The following is a 17,642-nucleotide window of genomic DNA, read 5'->3' as shown; positions in this document are numbered from 1 at the left end:
CAATGGGAGATAGATGTGTTAAAGAGAGATGCAATATTCTTAACAAATTACCCCAGCGGAAATTTAACATTTTGCCCCAAGTACTATTTTTTGGAAAAGCCATTATAAATGAAAAATCGGAAATTTTTTTGAAAATTATGATGAAATTTACATTACCAATAATTACTTTGTATAAAAAAGTATACGGTAAAAATTATATATAAGAAGAATAAGCTAAAATTTGAAATATGCAAAGACATTGAAAGTAACTTTGAGATTCGAAATATTTAATTTTTTAATAAATCCCAAAATATTATATCAATTATTATGAAACTTTCTACGTTTAGTTAGAGGTATAAAAGGTACCTTTTGACTAAATTAGAACAATTACGAAATAATGGGCCTTATTCAGCGACCAAGAAACCCTTGAAATTCGCTTGAAATCTTTAAATTTCAGTACAAAATTTAAAGATTTTAAGGGTTTCTTGGTCGCTAAATTAGGCCCAATATTTACTGAGATATTGAAGATGTGTTGTCTTGCTTTCTAACATTTTGCCCCATGTCCCCCTATATTCTGTTCTTCAGGTACCAGTGTGTTTGACCCGGAGGTGTACCTGGTTGGAGCCAGTGGGGGAGTCTATGCCCTCTTGGCTGCTCACCTTGCCAATGTGATGCTAAACTACAGTAATATGCAGTACGGAATTGTTCGATTGGCGGCGATTTTTATTTTCGGTGAGTCTCAAAGGGATTCTTTAACGACTTTCTTATGCGACAGATGAAGTTTTTTTTATAGAAACTTCATGAATAGACTTCTTTTATTTCCCAATAATTATTAATGTGATTTTTCCTTCCTTTCTTTTGCAGCTTCTTGTGATGTTGGCTTTGCGATTTATTCGAGGTACGCCGTTGAGAATACTACGGCACCATCTGTGTCCTATGTTGCACATCTCACGGGTGCCCTTGCGGGTCTCACCATTGGTCTGCTGGTGCTGAAGAATTTCGAGCAGAAATTGCACGAACAGCTCCTTTGGTGGGTGGCACTTGGTGTGTATGCAGCTTGCACCATCTTTGCCGTTGTCTTCAATCTCCTCAATACGGTTACGGTGCAACGACTAGAGGAACAAGGGGAGGTCATTAAGGAGCAAATTTTCCATGATTTGGGCATTTAAGGGGACGCCTCCCCCACCATCCATGCGATATAGATTAGTTTTTAATTTCAACACCCACACCCAGATAAATTAGGATTATAAAATGTATATAAAACATTTTTTTGTACACAAAACTACTCACAAAATGTTATCCCTGTAATTTATTCTCAGTCTCCGAGGAAGATTTAATTACATAATCATCTTCCCTCCAATTTATGTAATATATATTGTATTAATTAATTTTGCTTTACCTATAATTTCACTATTTATGTTTATGATGTGTTGTGTAAATAGGCGCTTAGAACAAAAAAATAGAGGACTGTCCTTTATTCTTTTCCTTTGGAAATGCGCATTCCACCTGCAGTGACCGATAAAACCGAGATAAAACCAATTTAGGAAAAAAAAAGAAAAGAAAATTTATTCTGTGTATAAAGCGAATATTTATTAGATTATTATAAATAGAAATATAAAAAAAATAAAGGAAATGTTGTAAATAAGTTTAAACGAAAAAAGTAATGAATGTAGATACATAAGAGAGCCCAGACAAAATCATCCAAAAAAAGTAAAATTTCTATAGCTTCGACATTGCAAGAAAGAAAGAAAAATTGATGAGACACAACCACAAATCATGCCACCCCCATACACGCTCCTATAAGTCTTTTAGGCCATTTTATCAGGTGTGTTGAAAGCACAAATTTAGCAAGTACACAATAAAGAGGAAAATTTGATGATTAGATTGATAACGCGGAGAAAAAATTGAGGAAGAAAAAAATGGGCCTAATGGTGAGAAAACAACTCGTACTAAATTCTTAATTTTAATGCTCCGTTTATCGGCGTTTCCTCTGTAAAACATCCATCACAAACACACATTTATTGTGTCTCCGTCAATTCCCTCACCTCCCCATTATAATTGTTATTAAATTTGTTTATCTGTTGCCAAATGCGATCAATATTTTCATCATTAATTCTGTAAAAAGAAATAAAGAATTACTACAACATAAGATAATCTTGAGACATGCAAAATGATGCTGAAATTGAAAATTAATTAAAGATTTCTTTGATTAAGTTCTTTATGAAATAATTTATGCAAAGATTTATGCTACATTAAAACAATATTTATTTGAATAATTTTCTTCACAAGTTCGACATAGAATTTATTTTTATTAATTTTTTTTTCTGAGTGGATATTATAAACAAGAATTCTGGATAAAGAAAAAATTTAAAAAAAACAAAGAACAAGAAATTAAAGGAAATTTTGAACAGAATAAAACCAAATAAAATTGAAAATAAAGAAACATAAAATGGAAAAAGGCAGAAAATTAAAAGAAAATGAAAAAATGAATTACATAAAAAATCTTTTTACCATGAAAGAAAAACAAAAAAGAAAAGAAAACATCCAGCATGTCTCAGAGATAATCTCCTATATCCTTAATCTAAACCATTTTGCATTATTTGTTGTGTTGTGCATTTAAAACCAAAGACTGAACTTGACATAGAAAATGAATAATTTTCTCATGAGAAATATCTCTTTATTTTTCCTTTTTAAAAAACCTGAATTTTTCCATTAATTTTCACTTCAAACTCACTGAATTCCGTGCGGGCTGATAAAAGCAACAAAAACAACAAAAAATCTATATTTAAAACTAAAATTGAACTAGTCAATGTAGGATTAACAGAAAAAAAAAACAAGAAAAAGAATGAAATGTAAAGAAAAAGAAATGAAGAAAAATCGCAAAGATTAGCATTAAGATGTATAAAAAAAATCATTTGATCTTTCGTAAAGTATTTGGAAAAGAATTGGAAAGAATTGTAGCATTAGAGTGAGGAAGAAAACTAAAAAAAAAACATGGAATAAACTTATTCAAGTCACAATATTCAAAGATGCATTAGCGTGTAGTAACTTATAGTAAAAAAAAATGAAGAGAGAAAAAGAAAATAAATAATGAAGAAAATTCAAACGATTGTGAATTGGAATTGAATGAAAAATTATTAAGAAAAAAAATCGAATAGCTTCGTAAATGTTAGAGAAATGACAAAAAATTGCAAGAAAATAAACAAGGAGAGCAAAAAACTTTATCTAATATGCCAAAGATTTATTTAGTAATTTTATAGAAACATCACAAAAACCTCTAAAAATAAAATTGAAAGAATTCACTGAAGAATACAATTTTTGGGAAGAATCTTTTTTTTAATTAATTTTATTTTTTTGAGTTTTTTCTTAATACGGTCAGAATTTATTTTTTAGCTTTCTTTGAAAAATTAAAAATTTAAGTATTCTAATTTCTTTAAAGTTCTTTTCAAAATTCATTTTAAGATTTCAAAAAAAAATCCCTCTAAATAATGAAAAAAAAAGCTTTTCAACCCAAAATTGAATTCTAAATCTCAAAATATTCCATAGATTTTTCTTTAAAAATTAAATTTTCTTTCCACAATGCAAAATTTTTCATTTTAGATCAAAAGAATTCTTTAAAAGGAAAAAAATCATTTCGGAGAGTTTCAAAATTCCTCGTTTTTGTTTTTCTTCAAAAACTGAACTGCAACACTGCCAAAAAAATGAATATTCTTTTTGTAAATGTAGGAAATATTAAGAAAAAAAAGAACGAAATTGACCAATTTGTTTGTGTATTGGAAAATGAAAATAATGAAAGAAAAATGAGAGAAATGAAAAAAAGAATGTGAATAAAAACACAATAATGTCACAAAAATGCAATTTTTAATTTTTTCTTGTGGGGGGGGAAGACTTTGAATTTTTTCTGAAGAGTAAAAAAAAACTAAGGTGAGTATTTTTTTTAGGAAATATTTCCTCTACTTTATTTGATTGATCTTTATAAAAATTTTGAAGAAAAGAAATCTATTAAAAAATAATTTGTAGGCATATTTTCGTATTTTAGGAAAATTCTCTTCATTCTGTGTCTTTTCAAATTCATTTTTAAACAATTTTTAAAGAGATACATATACCAAAAGCTTATTAGATTAATTAAAAAAAAAACATAACACCTGTTTAAAAATCGAGTAACATGATGACTTCTTCAGTCAAGTCTTTAGGTTTAGAAGCTTTTAAGCCTTTTAAGATAACTTTTCCACCATTAAAACCCACTAATTAATAAAAAAAAAACTGACGCATTGTATACCCTTTAACTCTTTTCAAACACTAACTTCTTAAGAGCCTTAAAGGGTTAAACGATCCTTTTTATTTTTTATTATTAACGGATAAAACTAATAAAATCTAAAATCATTCCGATGAAAATTCCTTCAAACAGACCTCTTGTCTATTGTCTGAAGTACCTTACTTATGTACGCTGTGACTCATTCATTGAGTCTTTCTGCCCAACCCAAAAATATAAGAATAAGAACCCCCTAAATCAATTTCCTCATCGAGTGGGGGCTGTAAAAATATTTTCGTTTTAGTGACCAATTGTCTCCCCCAAATAGAGGAAACTCGTGATTCGCACCGTTGGAGGGCCCAACTTCCGTTGCCATGTTTTCACATTATATCGTTCAAAATGAGCCTCAATGGGATATTTTTCTGTGTTGTACTCTCTCTCAAAGAAGAAATACATCGTAAAATAATCGCGCGATAAAATACCTTCGATTGAGAAGTCTTATCGTGGGACATTTCTGTGAGCTTGAGATTGTGAGAGATGCCCATTTCGTATAAAATAAAGTCGTCAATCATCCGTAAATTCAGTCTGTTCTCGCACAATCAATCGGTATGTGGGCATCTCTTTTGGGGTTCGTGCTTCTCAGTGCGTACGCTACGGCTGTACCATCGTGGTGGGATAAGCTCAGGGCACCCCATGAGATCCCCGAGTGGCAGGAGCAGCATCCAGCCTTGATGGCTCTCCTCAACAACGACGACGACGCCATCGGTGCGACGGTTGATTTTGAATCGCGCATCGTTAATGGGAACAAAGCAACACCGCATCAGTTTCCCTACCAAGCTGCTCTTGTGGTGCGTCTTGAGAGTGAAAATACAATCTGTGGTGGCTCACTATTGAGTACAAAATACGTCCTAACAGCTGCCCATTGCACTGATCTCAGTCTCTACGTGACTGTCTACCTTGGTGTTCACAATTTATCCGACTACACAGAACATACGCGTGTCGTTCAAACGGTCTTCCGTAGTGATATCATCGTGCACGAGCAGTACAACACATCTGGCTATCAGAATGATGTGTCCGTAATTAAGCTTCCTGTTCCCGTGGCATTCAGCTATGCCATCCAACCCGTGCGATTGCCTAGTTTTGATCACAAAGACAATACCTTCCTGAGCGTTGAGGCCATTGTATCAGGTTGGGGAAGAACTACGGATGCCTCACCCGATGGAACTGATACCCTGCACTATGCTACGTTGTCTGTTATCTCAAATGCAGCCTGTAGGACACTCTATCCCACCCTACAGGACACCAATATTTGCACAAGAGGAGCCAATAGATCAGGAACATGTCAAGGTGAGACAAAAACCTCCTAATATAAGTTCCGTTCACGTCAAAGTTTTAGCATGTAGAACAGGCGTATCAGGAACTTTTTTAGAGGCAGTTTAAAAGAAAAAAGTTTAGAGCTTAGTCATTCAAGTTAAAGACCTTTCAATAGATTGGAATTTCCACGTATGTGGTATCAACAGGAAAACACGATAATGGGGAGGAACTGTATCAGTAAGACTATACATTCTGAGATCAAGATAGCAAAACCAATTACATAAATCCTGAGATTTATGGCGCGTGTGCCTGTCATACTTTCAGTCAAAAAAAATCCACGAATAGGCCAAAAAAAAACAAGATTAAAATTTATTTAGTGGTTTAACTCACTTTGAAGTTGTTTTAGGAGTTTCATAAACGAGCCTTGACAGACTTCATAAAGTTCTTGGCTCCAAAGACTACGAACTAATAAAGTCTGAAGATTCTTTTTAAATCACACTAATTCTTAAGGAAAAGTTAAAATCTAGATCAAAATAGTCGATTAATAGCCTAAGATTTTAAGGATTTTCATGAGCAGGCTTAACAGGCTTCATGAGTTTTTGACTATGAACTATCAAAGATTGAAGACTCTCTTAATATACTTCTAACTCTTTAAAAATATGTCTTGAAAGGTTGATATTTTAGCTTTATGCTGATTAAGAAATTATCCAAAAATATTAACTAGAAGTATCCTTAAAAAATTATTTCCGGTTTGGGTCCGGGTATGACCCAAAAAAAAACACGAAAGGGTTAATAAAATGAGACTTGACAGGCTTCATCAATATTCTTGACTACAAAGACAACTCTGATAATTAAAAATTGAAGATTCTATTAAAATCATTTTAATTCTAAAAGAAAAGTTGATATATTTTAAAGCCATTTAGGAATTACAGGAGTTTCATTAATAGGCGACAGGCTTCATCAAAACTCTTGCCTACAAACCATCAAAGATTGGGAATTCTTTTTAAACCATTTAAAGCCTAATTTCCTTTAAAAAACAAAGTTGTAATCAAGATCGAAAAAGTCGTTTGTTTTACTAGAAAGTCTTATAAGAATTTTTGGAATTTTGAGTAACCTTGAAAAGCTTCATCAAAATTCTTGACTACAAAAATTCGAGCTTTAAAATTATTGAAAAATATATCAAAGCTCTGTTCTTTCCTTCATAAAAGAAGAACTTAAAAAGAAATTCAACGTGAAAAATAAAATAAATTTGTTAACTTCTTGTTCAAAAATTTACCTTTGGCCCGTTTTTTTTACATTCTTCCGCAGGTGACTCAGGTGGTCCAATGGTAATACGAGAAGATGATGGTGTTCTCACACAAATCGGCATTGTATCATTTGGAAGTGGACTTGGGTGTGAGTACAACTGGCCAAATGTCTTTGCGCGCCTTACATCCTTCCTCTGCTGGCTTGGCTGTCACACAGATGTCCAAATAAGGAATCACCCTTGACGGAAGTTTCTCTGCCCGCGGAACAATAGCAAGAGGCTTTTAATCCACAATTTGGCAATAAAATAAGAGTTTATTCCCTGAAAATAAGCTGGATGTTATTGATAGCATATAGCTATCTTATCAAATCATGTGAACGCACCGTGATGAATGCCAATAAGCTCTGAGATGACAAAATCAATGGAATCTCATCAACTGCTGCAACAGAAGAAATAGGACTAACAAGTTCAACCCGTTGAACTTATTGAAGATTTTTTTTGTTAAAGATTTTAGTGATTTAAGAAGGAAATAATAGAAATATAAATTGATTTTTTTCTTGTTGATAGGAGGTTGCTCTGATAAGCCCTGGCTATCAATGATGAACTAATCAGTCGTAGCCTTCTGTAAACATGGCGTAGAGATAAAAAAAATGAGAAATTCACTTGAAAAATGTAAAACAATTTCTATAAAAGTTAGTCTAGTTTACTTAAGAACAATTCCAAGTATTGTGATCAGTTAATATTATTTAAACTTCTTACGCTTTTAAAGTAAAGTATAAACTGCTAAAAGCTTCTTTACGCCTGAGTGAGTAGCAGTTCAAAAACAATGTACAACAAATTTTAAATAAAAAAATATAAATACAAACAAATTGTGGATTAGATAGTCAGTCTTCTTTGTATAAATCTTAAGACGTCTCTTATACCGTTACGAACTTGTCTTCTTATACCGTCGTCTGCCTTCAGGCGTTTGATATAACCCACAATTCTATTTCTAATCTTTATTGGGCAATTCCTGAACTACGTTTTATTGAATTCAAAGCCTCATATTGATAGATAGGACTGATATCAGGAACACTACTGTATCACTTTATCGCCCTCTCGAAGCTTTTTGCTTGTAAGTTTGTTCAATGTATTGATCGTGCTTCTGTGCGGGTTCAGAAAATCCCACACAAATCAGACACAATCAAAATTTATGGGTCATTCAGAGTGAAACCACAACTCTGCTGTGCTTTTAATGATTTATTTTCTTAGGGGGGGAACAGCAGTGCTCAAGCACCCACAGAGAGCAACGAAGCTCAATCCAAACTACCCGTTGCAGGTGAAGTTCCAACCGTAGGCTAATCTTATCAGGCATTTTGGTTGTTGTGCCCAGGCGTAGGATCTTGACAGGGCTTAATTGGATGATGAACATCAGGCGAAGATATTTTTTGATTGTTTGTAATTTAGATGACTTTTATTGCACAAGATCAATCTAGAGGAGGGATCAAGGGGATGCCGTCAATCACCAGTTTTCGCGAATTTCATGATCAGTATTGTCGTCAATCCATTGGATGAAGGACGTGGTACGGGCATGTGCACTTGGCCAGTTGAGTTCACAACCGAGAGCAAGACCGAAGGATACAACACCAACTTGTGTTGTGATGCCATCAGCTTCAATTACACTCACTGGGCCACCAGAGTCTCCATTGCAGGGGCCACCATTGGCACCATCGGCACAGATGTTGGATGGTTGGATGATACCAGGCCAGCGGAGGGTGCAGGCGAGATTGGTCATGATGGGTAGACGAACATAGCGGAGTGTTGGCGACAGATCATTGCTGGAGTCATTGAAGCGTCCCCATCCACTGATGCTGCTCAACTGGCCAGCAAAAGTGACACCATCCTCAGCTTGACGGAAGTTCGGCAGACGGACACTGTGCACCAGTCCAGGAATGTAATCAGCGGGTGTGTTGAGACGCAGCGTGGCGAGATCGTTGCGCACCAAGGAAGCATCCCAGTTGGGGTAGAGACGGAAGCTGCTTCCATCAGACAAGATACGTTGCTGCGTTGGTTCCGTTGCGTCAAAGATGTGATGCGCACCGAGGATAACAATAGCCGAATTGGCAACATCCAAGCAATGAGCAGCAGTCATGGCGTAGTTGCGAGACAACAGGGAGCCACCGCAGAAGCTATTGCCACCATCCATGTGGAGGATTAGACCAACTTGGTAGGGGAACTGATGGGGTTGAGCATAGGTTCCACCGACAATGCGTCCAGCTGGGCCGTACTCAATTTTCGGCATATCCTTGCGAGCACGGACAATTTCCATAAGCTTCGGATGGGCATCCTGCCATGTTGACACCTCCCAGAGGGGCCTCACGGTGGACCAATCAATCTCAATATCCTGGCTGGCAGCAGCCAAGGCGAATACAGCAACGCACAGCACAATGAACGTCTTCATTTTCACAACTAACCTACTCCCAGATCACCTGGCGTCTTTTTATACGCTCGGTCAGAGGAGTGGTCTTGTTTTTGACCATGGGCTATCGTTGCCATCTTATCTCCCTGCTCCCAACTGCTTCTGGGCATACCCACGCGCTGATAATGGCGGATCTAATCGGTGAAGCTTAATTTACTTTTGTACTTTGGGTTACTTTTGTGGACATTTTCGTTTAATATAATTGTTTTTTAAATCATTCTGAAATTATAATTATTTTTATTTATAAACTTTACAATTAAAAACGTACTCTTCATAATGGCGGAGTATGCAGCATAAGCTTCATGTAAACACCAACTTTATGAGGGAATTGAAGCTAAGTTCATACTAACGCCAATTCCACCATATTGCGTACAAAATAAATTAAGGAATAGCTTTTCTCTTTCTTATAGCTCAACAAACATTCAACAGACGAGCTAAAAAGTTGTGTTTAGTGATTAGATTTTGGAAGGGGGTAGCATGAGTTAGGAGATTTGTGCAGAATTGACCCTCATTGTTTTTCCCACCGATATTACCCACTCAACCCAATATGATGGATGCGAATTGATAAGATTCTTTTTTCTTGAATGGAAAATACCGCACGTTACTAACGTACACGGTCTAAAGCGCGCTCCTTATCGCGATCAATCGAGAACTTTAGAACTACGTCACGTGTCTTAATCGATTTTAAATTTTTTATTCGGTTCATTTTATGCTTTTCGTATATTATTCGTTATAAATGATTCCTAAGATTCTTTAAATATTCCGAATTATACTAAAATATTCTTATTATGCTTATTAGATTCTTATGCTTTACGAATATTCTTCTATTTTACGAATAATTAATTTAATTTTTTTTACAAATACTTTTTAGCAATTATCGAATATTCATTCCCATTTATTCTTTAAGAGTTTAAGGGGTTTAAGGAATGTTCTTAAAGAAAAATTAAACAAAAAAAAACAAAATAATTTAAAAAAGGTAAATCATTTATTTATTTAAATCATTTTATTTAAAGTGAGAGAGGAAAACCGAAGGAATGATGATTCAAACTCACCGGGAGATCTGGATTAATCTTCAGCTAAAAGGTTAGACGAGAGAACTCTGAGCCCACTGGGTAATGTCCGTAGGCAAGCCGGAGTAAGTCTTTGTAGCCTCAGCAATTTGTCCAAAGGTCAACAGGAGGCGATACATTTGGAATTCCTTCTGAATCTTTGCACCACCCCCCGCGGGAGCAATTAGCTCCTGTTGAGCAATAAATTCAAATGCTTTGAACATGGCACTGCGACTCCAATGCTGGACAGATTTGGTGGTGTTGGCAAACTTGAGGAAGCGCTCGTGGATCATTTCGAAATTAAATGGATCACGATCGTAAATTTCGCAGTGATGCTTCATTGCGATTATCAGGCAGAATTCCATCACTGAGAGATCCCTGAGTATCTGAATCTTCTCATCTGCCAGGTACTTCTTTATAACATTGAGAACTTCAATCTCTCCAAGGAGGGGCTTCTTGGGGGATACGAGAGAAATGATGTCTATGAGAAAAGTCCTGAAGGATTGCTCGGAAATATCAATCTCATACATTGTCTTCAATCCTCTGCGAATTTCTTCCCTCTCCGTGAGTTTTTCAATACTTCTATTCCACTCCTGGATCCACTTTGCTGAAGCTTTGCAAGGGATTTGATTCACATTCAAGCGCAGGAAGTTGAATTCACATGGATTGTTTTCCTCCAGGTGAGTCCTCACACTCAATGGGGGACTTTTCTTCGTGGGCAACTTGAGACGTTCCCGGAAAGCTGAGATTCGTTGCTCAGGATCATTCGATGGGGGAAAAAGAAAGATTTGCCGGTGGGAGAAGCGACTCTTGACGCGTTTCTCGAGCAATTCCATCACATCCAGGCGACACGTGACACCCAGCACGCAAACGGGAACCTGCGGACTCTGGCTGATGTCAAAGAGATTGTACAGGAGTGTCTGATTGTGGTGCGAACAGAATAAATCAAATTCTTCAAGGATAAAGATGACACTCTTTGATTCCTTTCTATCGCCCTGTCGCAGGGAAGTCAGCAAGAATTCCAGATTCTCAGCAAAAGACCCAAAAACCTTCCCATCAACTGTGTTCTCCAATCGTAGCTGAACTGCAATTGAGCTCAGCGCCAGCTTGTCATCCGTGTGAATCAAACCATTGAGGTAGACAATCATGGAGTTCTCTGTAAACCATCGCTCTGCAAGAATATCCATCAGCACCGAAGCAATCAACTTCAATGGAAAATACACAAAAAGATTTATTAATTAACTAAATCTAAATCAATCATTCATAGAAGTTCTCTTCACTAGCTCACCGTTGTCTTCCCACATCCTCTAGGACCTATGAGGATGGCAGAATTTGACTCCCCATTCGCTGCAACCTTCCGGAAGAGTTCTTCAATGTGCTGCCGCTGTTCTTCGTAGCTGTTGTTCAGCCCACAACCACCCATAATCACATTCTTGAGGTATTTTCGCGTGAAGATTGCTTCCTCAGCGTAATTCCCATTTTCTCTGTCACAATTTTCTTCTTCCAACATCTTTTCTTTATCTTTATTGTTCTGGACAAAAAAAAAACTATCTATTTACAAACAAACTCTTCTTCTTCTTCTTCTTCTTGTTTTTATCTAATAATAAATAAAACAAAAAGTTCGTTAAAGTTCAAATTTTATTATTTGTACCAGACGTCATATGGCGCTGTTTAGTTGGTTGAGGAGAAAATGAGACGGATGCACATGCTATTTCACCGCGATTCTCTTACTCGCTCGTCACTGATACTGTCTCCCTCACACTTTTAGTTCTGAGACGAAAAAATTGCTGAATTTATTACGTGTAGAATTTTATATTACTTACACGTAAAGTACGTGAGTATTTTTTACACTTGAAAAATATTTTTGAAATTTTGTACGTTTTGTTTTTGAATATTAATAAAACTAAAAAGTTTAAAATTATTTTAAAGGTTTTTTCTTGGTTTTTGGCGTTCTACGGGATTTCCTTTTGATTTTTTACGTTCTGTGTAATTAATTCCTGATATTTTTGATTCAACATTTTTTCCAATTTTGCTACGTTGTTTGATTTTTCGATTTTTCTTAGTTTCAGCTGTTTCTTAGTTTACTAAAATTAATATTCTTTAATTAAAGTTATTTTTAGTATTTTTAAATGTTTTTAACTGACAGAATTGAGCAAAAAACGTAAAAAATACATTTCTACCGCCAGATCAATGCCCCTCCTGTTTTTAAACCCCAACGTAATAATTTAATCTGAAAGAAAAAATTATTCAAAAGCACAAAAGAAAAGCCAGGAATTTATTATCACATTTCATTTCAGTTTATTATTAATTTTTCACCTATATGGTACATCATTATAAGTTATGAAAATTAAATTATACATATTACATTGAACTATATCTTTTTTTCAATTTTTTTCTTCTCTCTTTTTTTTATAAAACTAATCTTCGCTGAATCGTCTGTTTTACATAATAATGAAAAAAAAAAAAGAAATTCACATTCATTTCTATTTTTTGTGTAGAGAATATTCTTTTTGGAGAGACGTAGTGGGTGGAGAGGGGAGTGTTAGTAGGGGGAGGGAGTTGAGAGAAAGAAATAAATAAATAGTGAAGTTTACAATGGGGGTGAGGGTGGTCATATGCGGGGGGAATTTTATATGATAGGTCTTTTAATTATTACAATAAATAGCTCTAACACTTTACATTTGCAACGTGGCTCCTTTCAGTTAATTTGTTTTTGGGAGCTCTTGGTCGCGAAAAAACGGGATCTATTGCACAGAAGGAATCTCTTCAGTTGCTTCCGCATTTTTTTTCTTAATTTCTTCTTGACTATATTGTTGAGGGAGCACTGCATGGGACGATTTCGGAGGGAAAATCTCATCATGAATTGAGTGGGTGGATTAATTTAAACTTCCGTCTGCATGCAGTGAATGCTGGAGTCTTGTGATAATTCATCCATTGATGAATCTGCAAAGAAAGATAAAATTTTTAAAGATTTCTCAAAATAAAATTTCCCAAAAAAAAATTCTCCGAAGAGAAAAGAAAAAAAAATCTTACCGTGTGGCGTGAAAATCGATGGTTTACAATTAGAACTAACATTGTTATTGTTGTTGTTCATGTGTAACGAATTATGCGAATTATTATTGTTATTTTGGAATGAATACGTTAGTTGTAGATTAATGTGACGTCCAAAAGTGCTGCCGTCATTTTCTCTTTGCACTACAATGAGAAATGAAAAAGAAAAAAAAAGCGTCATTTTCAACATAATAATTAACATAATTCGTTGATTTATATTTTGTACATTATGTAGCGTCAAATTTGTGCCAAAAAAAGATTATAAATTCCGTTGCAAAATCCACATGATTCTCTTCCCCGAAAAATAATCATATGCAATCTAATATTTATTGCATTTTCTTTAATATTTTCCAACAAAAAGTTGCTCAAGAATAATTATTTCTGATAGATTTAGGATTAATAAATTTTGCATTGAATTCAAAGTTTTAGTCAACATTTTAATTTGCCTTCTCTTCCATGATATTAAGTTAATTTTACAAAAGATTTAACAAAAATGAATTTTAAGCAAATTAAGTCTATTTTCAAAATGATCTAGAAATATTAATTTTTTTATAAAAATACTTGAAATTTCAGTACGAATATTAAAGGTTTCAATAGGTTTCTTGTTCGCTGAAGGCTTAATATCCAACTTTTATAAAAATAAAAGATTTTTATGTCATTTTACGCACTCAAAGTGACTAATTTCAAAGGTAAATGCAAGAAGAAGCTTTAAAGAAAGTTAATGCTGTTTTTGCGCAGTTGAGGCAATAATTAGCCGTGAGGTTCTAAATGCATCGCTCTTAGGTCACAACAAACAACTTCAATTCATCCAAAATACCTCAGGTTCAAATACATGTCAATGCTGATTTTTTCCCTAGTTTAAACGCTCAAAAACTAAAAAAAAAGTTCATTGCTGCAATTTTTTTAAAGGACAATTAAAGCTTCTTCAGACTATTTTGATTACTTTGTGTGGAATTTAGAGAATTCAGGGAATTCCTTATTAAAAACTAAAACGAAGACAATTTAATTTTAATATTCTAGACGAGAAGAAGATCAATAAAAATAAAAATATTCCTCAAATTTCTTTCCATTTGTAATAAAGAAAATCATAGCTATGATTCTTCTTTCTTGCTGCCTTCACACCGCAGCATATACGGAACATTTTCGATGAAAGGCATTTGGGCTATGATTCAAAATGAAATTTATTATATTAAAACACCTTAAAAATCCATTAATTTGAATATGGCGAAAACCTTCAATATTTACGATCATCCCACAAAAATCTCTCTCAATATAATTTATATCACATAGGGGGGATGAATAAATTATTATCCTACAACGAAATGAAACTCCCCGGGAAATTATATAATAAATTTACAGTCGGAAGATGTCTTTTCTTCTTTTTTTTTGTTTTTTAAGTTCAAAAGGAGGTCCCCTCAATTCGGGAATCACTCATATAACTTTTAAGCCACGCTGTAAATCATCGAGGTGGATTTTAGCGCCGTTGGACATTACATACATAAATTCTTTTGGATGCGATTTTTCATGAATTTTCAGGAGAGAGAATCACGGATTTTTTTCTTCTTATTTTTATTTACATGAAGATGTAAACTTACTTTTCCCCTTTCCAGCATGAATGTGCTTCTTCTGGCGCGCCCTGGAATTCTGGAACCACACCTGTGTCACCCTCTTACTCAGCCCAGTCACCGATGCAATACGCTCGAGATCCTGACCATCGGGATTGCTGTCGATTTGGAAGTTAGCCTGCAGGACTTGCAGCTGTTCCTCTGTGAATGTTGTTCGGACTCTCTTGGCTTTACTTTTGTGGTAACCATCGGGATCGCAGCCATCTGAGGAGGGAGAAGAAGGCAAAGAAATGGGTTGAAACATGAAGAATTTCACGAGGAAGATCACTCAAGCAACTCACCATCACTGGACGTTGTACCACCCTCAATGGTCTCAAGGTAGTGAGCTTTGCAGAGTACCCGATCATCCAGGAGGGCAAATTGTTCACCGGTGGAGAGTTGCCGGCCACAGGCATCACAGGCGAAACAGGCGAGGTGGAAAACGAGCTCTCGGGCGCGTCTCACCCAGTCTGATGAGGAAATCCCGCGGCAGCACTTTGAACACTTTGCCCCGAAATTCCTGGATTAAAAACAGAGAAAAAGAAGAACCAGGTGAGCTTTTAAAAAGACATCAATCTTTGGAACAACAAAACTTGGTCAGGTTGCAAGTCACATTGCACGCGGGGATTTCTCTGTGTCTCTCTTCAAATGCGGCATGGCCAAATATGCTAAAGAAATCTTCCACTCACAGAGTGATGATTTCTTCAAATTGTGTCTCCACACTTTATATGCATTTTTTTCCATCTCTTGAGCTCGCGCGCGGGATGAATAAGCAATTTCAGCGCTTCTTCTCTTTTTTCATCATCCAACCATCATCCACCATTTCTTCGTCTCAAATCGACACCAATAAAAATGAGCATTGAAGTGATACTCCAAGCAAGTAAAGCGAGAGTTCGCACTTTGTTGTTTTCTTTTTGTTGGGAGATTTTCTTTTAATATCTAAGATTTAGATTTCTTTGAAAATTATTTCTTTGAAGATTTTTTATTTAAATTTATTTATTTTTAAATAATTTCTTTTAAAATAATGAAGAAAATTTGCAAAGTTTATAGATCGATAATAATTTTAAAATTATGTTCTAATGTGGTCAAATGTTAGATTTGAACCAACCTTAAGTGTTCGATTTTACTCAAAACTTAAGATTAAATTGAGTTCGGATCAAAGATTCCTTAGGAAGTAAAGAAATTTAAGATTTTCAGACTCTGAAAATGTTTTTTCCCCGTCTAAATCCGATTTAATTTAATTTCTAATTCGTGAAACATTTTTAAATTTTCTACATCGTTTTAAGGAACTTAAAAAACCTTAAAACTTTTCAGGTCTGATTTTAACTATTTTTTATTCAATTTTAAAGGAGAATTTTAGTTAGGTATAAATTGAGTCAAAAATATAGGATTTTCAATCAGTTTTAAACCAATTTAGAAAACTTTATTTTTCTTCAAAATTTTCTTTGGCAAGATATTAATCATTTTTCTCTAAAACAATTTTTTTTTCTAAAAAAAGACCATTAATTTAATTTTAAAATTAGCCTAAATCGAGATCAAAAATCGAATAATAAATTGTATTACAACTCATTTGGCACAATTTGCCAAATGTTTAATTTAGTGGAACATTCTTTTTGATTTTCACCAGAATTTTATTTTTTTTAACCCCTTTAATTATAAAAATTTTATTATAGATTGTTCTTAGGCCCTTAACCGCCAGTACTTAATTTTGACTAGTCTGCTTTTTGGTAGATTCTTTAAATTAGATTTCTTTTCAATATTTAATTCTAATTTTAAAAAAATCATCAGCTGAATAAATAAAAAAATATTTCAGCATTATGTTAAAAGCATTTTTTATTTTTTTAAATAATGAAAATTGAAAAATAGTAGCGATATCTATCATCAAAATTTCATGACGGTAAAAGAGAAAATTCCGAAAGATCAAACCATTTCTAAAAGAATAACGGAAGATGATTTTTTTGTATACATAAAAATTATATTAAAAAAAATCTATCCGCCAAGGTGTGCACCCTCCTTTTATTAGGCAGATGATCAAAAGGTGGAAAATGACATGTCAAAACGTTGTTTTTCTGTAACACCGCCATAAATGGCATAATTCTCAAATGCCGGAGTTATTGAGCATCATATTTTTTTTTGATGTTGTTGTATCTTCAGCAACATTTTTCAATGTGAATCAAAGAGATTGTATTGAAATTGTTGTGGCACGGAGATTATGATATTTTCGGGGCTATGGGTGAGCTTCTTGCATCCACCGACAAATACGTGTTGCCGACAATGAATAAAAATCTCTGTGCGGGCTTTTTTGTTGTTGCTGGGATGGCACGAGGAGGGATGTGGAGAAGACGAAGGAGAAGATGTTACTTCTTCAATCATTTGATGGACACAAAAATAAATATATCTGACCATGTGTGTGAGTTTGGTGCGCGAGGAATGAGTGGACAGGAGACGTGCTCCCGATTGCCCATTGATGTCCTTCCCGCTTTGCTCGCTCATCTGGAGACGAAGAGGAAATTCCAGAGATGAGGAGATCGTGTCAAAACATGCCATACCATCGACGGTGGGAGATGTGAGGCGACTCGAGAGCTTCGCGGTGTGCTGGCAATTGTGTGTGGAGGAATTATTGATATGCAATGATTATTCATCTTCCATCGCCAACCTTCCACTTCTCGCGCGCGTGATTTCTCCTCTT

General features: G+C 34.8%; 6 protein-coding genes across 9 annotated transcripts in view; 2 read left to right on the top strand and 4 right to left on the bottom strand.

Moving 5' to 3' along the window:
* LOC129793215 (protein rhomboid) overlaps positions 1-3,832 on the top strand; it is a 57,668-nt gene extending 53,836 nt beyond the window's left edge. For all 4 annotated transcript variants that reach the window (XM_055833038.1, XM_055833035.1, XM_055833034.1 and 1 more), the window contains 2 exons: positions 565-711; positions 844-3,832. In XM_055833038.1, the coding sequence (XP_055689013.1) occupies positions 565-711; positions 844-1,148 (452 nt within the window). In that variant the 3' untranslated portion in view covers positions 1,149-3,832. The remainder of the gene's footprint in view (positions 1-564; positions 712-843) is intronic.
* LOC129793173 (uncharacterized) overlaps positions 1-17,642 on the bottom strand; it is a 1,136,769-nt gene that overhangs the window by 427,596 nt on the left and 691,531 nt on the right. The window lies entirely within an intron of this gene.
* LOC129793219 (brachyurin-like) lies at positions 4,812-7,660 on the top strand. The gene is made up of 2 exons (XM_055833043.1): positions 4,812-5,578; positions 6,854-7,660. The coding sequence occupies exons 1-2, from the start codon at positions 4,840-4,842 to the stop codon at positions 7,033-7,035; spliced, it is 921 nt and encodes a 306-aa protein (XP_055689018.1). The 5' UTR covers positions 4,812-4,839; the 3' UTR covers positions 7,036-7,660.
* LOC129793217 (brachyurin-like) lies at positions 8,013-9,268 on the bottom strand. Its single transcript, XM_055833040.1, has one exon. It carries the CDS (start codon positions 9,229-9,231, stop codon positions 8,293-8,295), a length of 939 nt encoding a protein of 312 aa, XP_055689015.1. The 5' UTR covers positions 9,232-9,268; the 3' UTR covers positions 8,013-8,292.
* LOC129793199 (origin recognition complex subunit 4) lies at positions 10,216-11,890 on the bottom strand. The gene is made up of 2 exons (XM_055833015.1): positions 11,587-11,890; positions 10,216-11,503 (listed from the first exon to the last, which is right to left on the bottom strand). The coding sequence occupies exons 1-2, from the start codon at positions 11,806-11,808 to the stop codon at positions 10,334-10,336; spliced, it is 1,392 nt and encodes a 463-aa protein (XP_055688990.1). The 5' UTR covers positions 11,809-11,890; the 3' UTR covers positions 10,216-10,333.
* The window catches only part of LOC129793220 (LIM/homeobox protein Awh), a 29,997-nt gene continuing 25,223 nt past the window's right edge, over positions 12,869-17,642 (bottom strand). Inside the window, exons 4-7 of the mRNA XM_055833044.1 lie at positions 15,256-15,473; positions 14,945-15,178; positions 13,332-13,493; positions 12,869-13,241 (exon numbers count right to left, since the gene is read on the bottom strand). Of these exons, the coding sequence (XP_055689019.1) occupies positions 13,180-13,241; positions 13,332-13,493; positions 14,945-15,178; positions 15,256-15,473 (676 nt within the window). The 3' untranslated portion in view covers positions 12,869-13,179. The remainder of the gene's footprint in view (positions 13,242-13,331; positions 13,494-14,944; positions 15,179-15,255; positions 15,474-17,642) is intronic.

The sequence above is a fragment of the Lutzomyia longipalpis genome, chromosome 3, assembly GCF_024334085.1.
Source record: "Lutzomyia longipalpis isolate SR_M1_2022 chromosome 3, ASM2433408v1".
NCBI lineage: Eukaryota > Metazoa > Arthropoda > Insecta > Diptera > Psychodidae > Lutzomyia > Lutzomyia longipalpis.
Note: the sequence above shows the minus strand (reverse complement) of the source record. Positions and strands in the feature narration are given on the sequence as shown.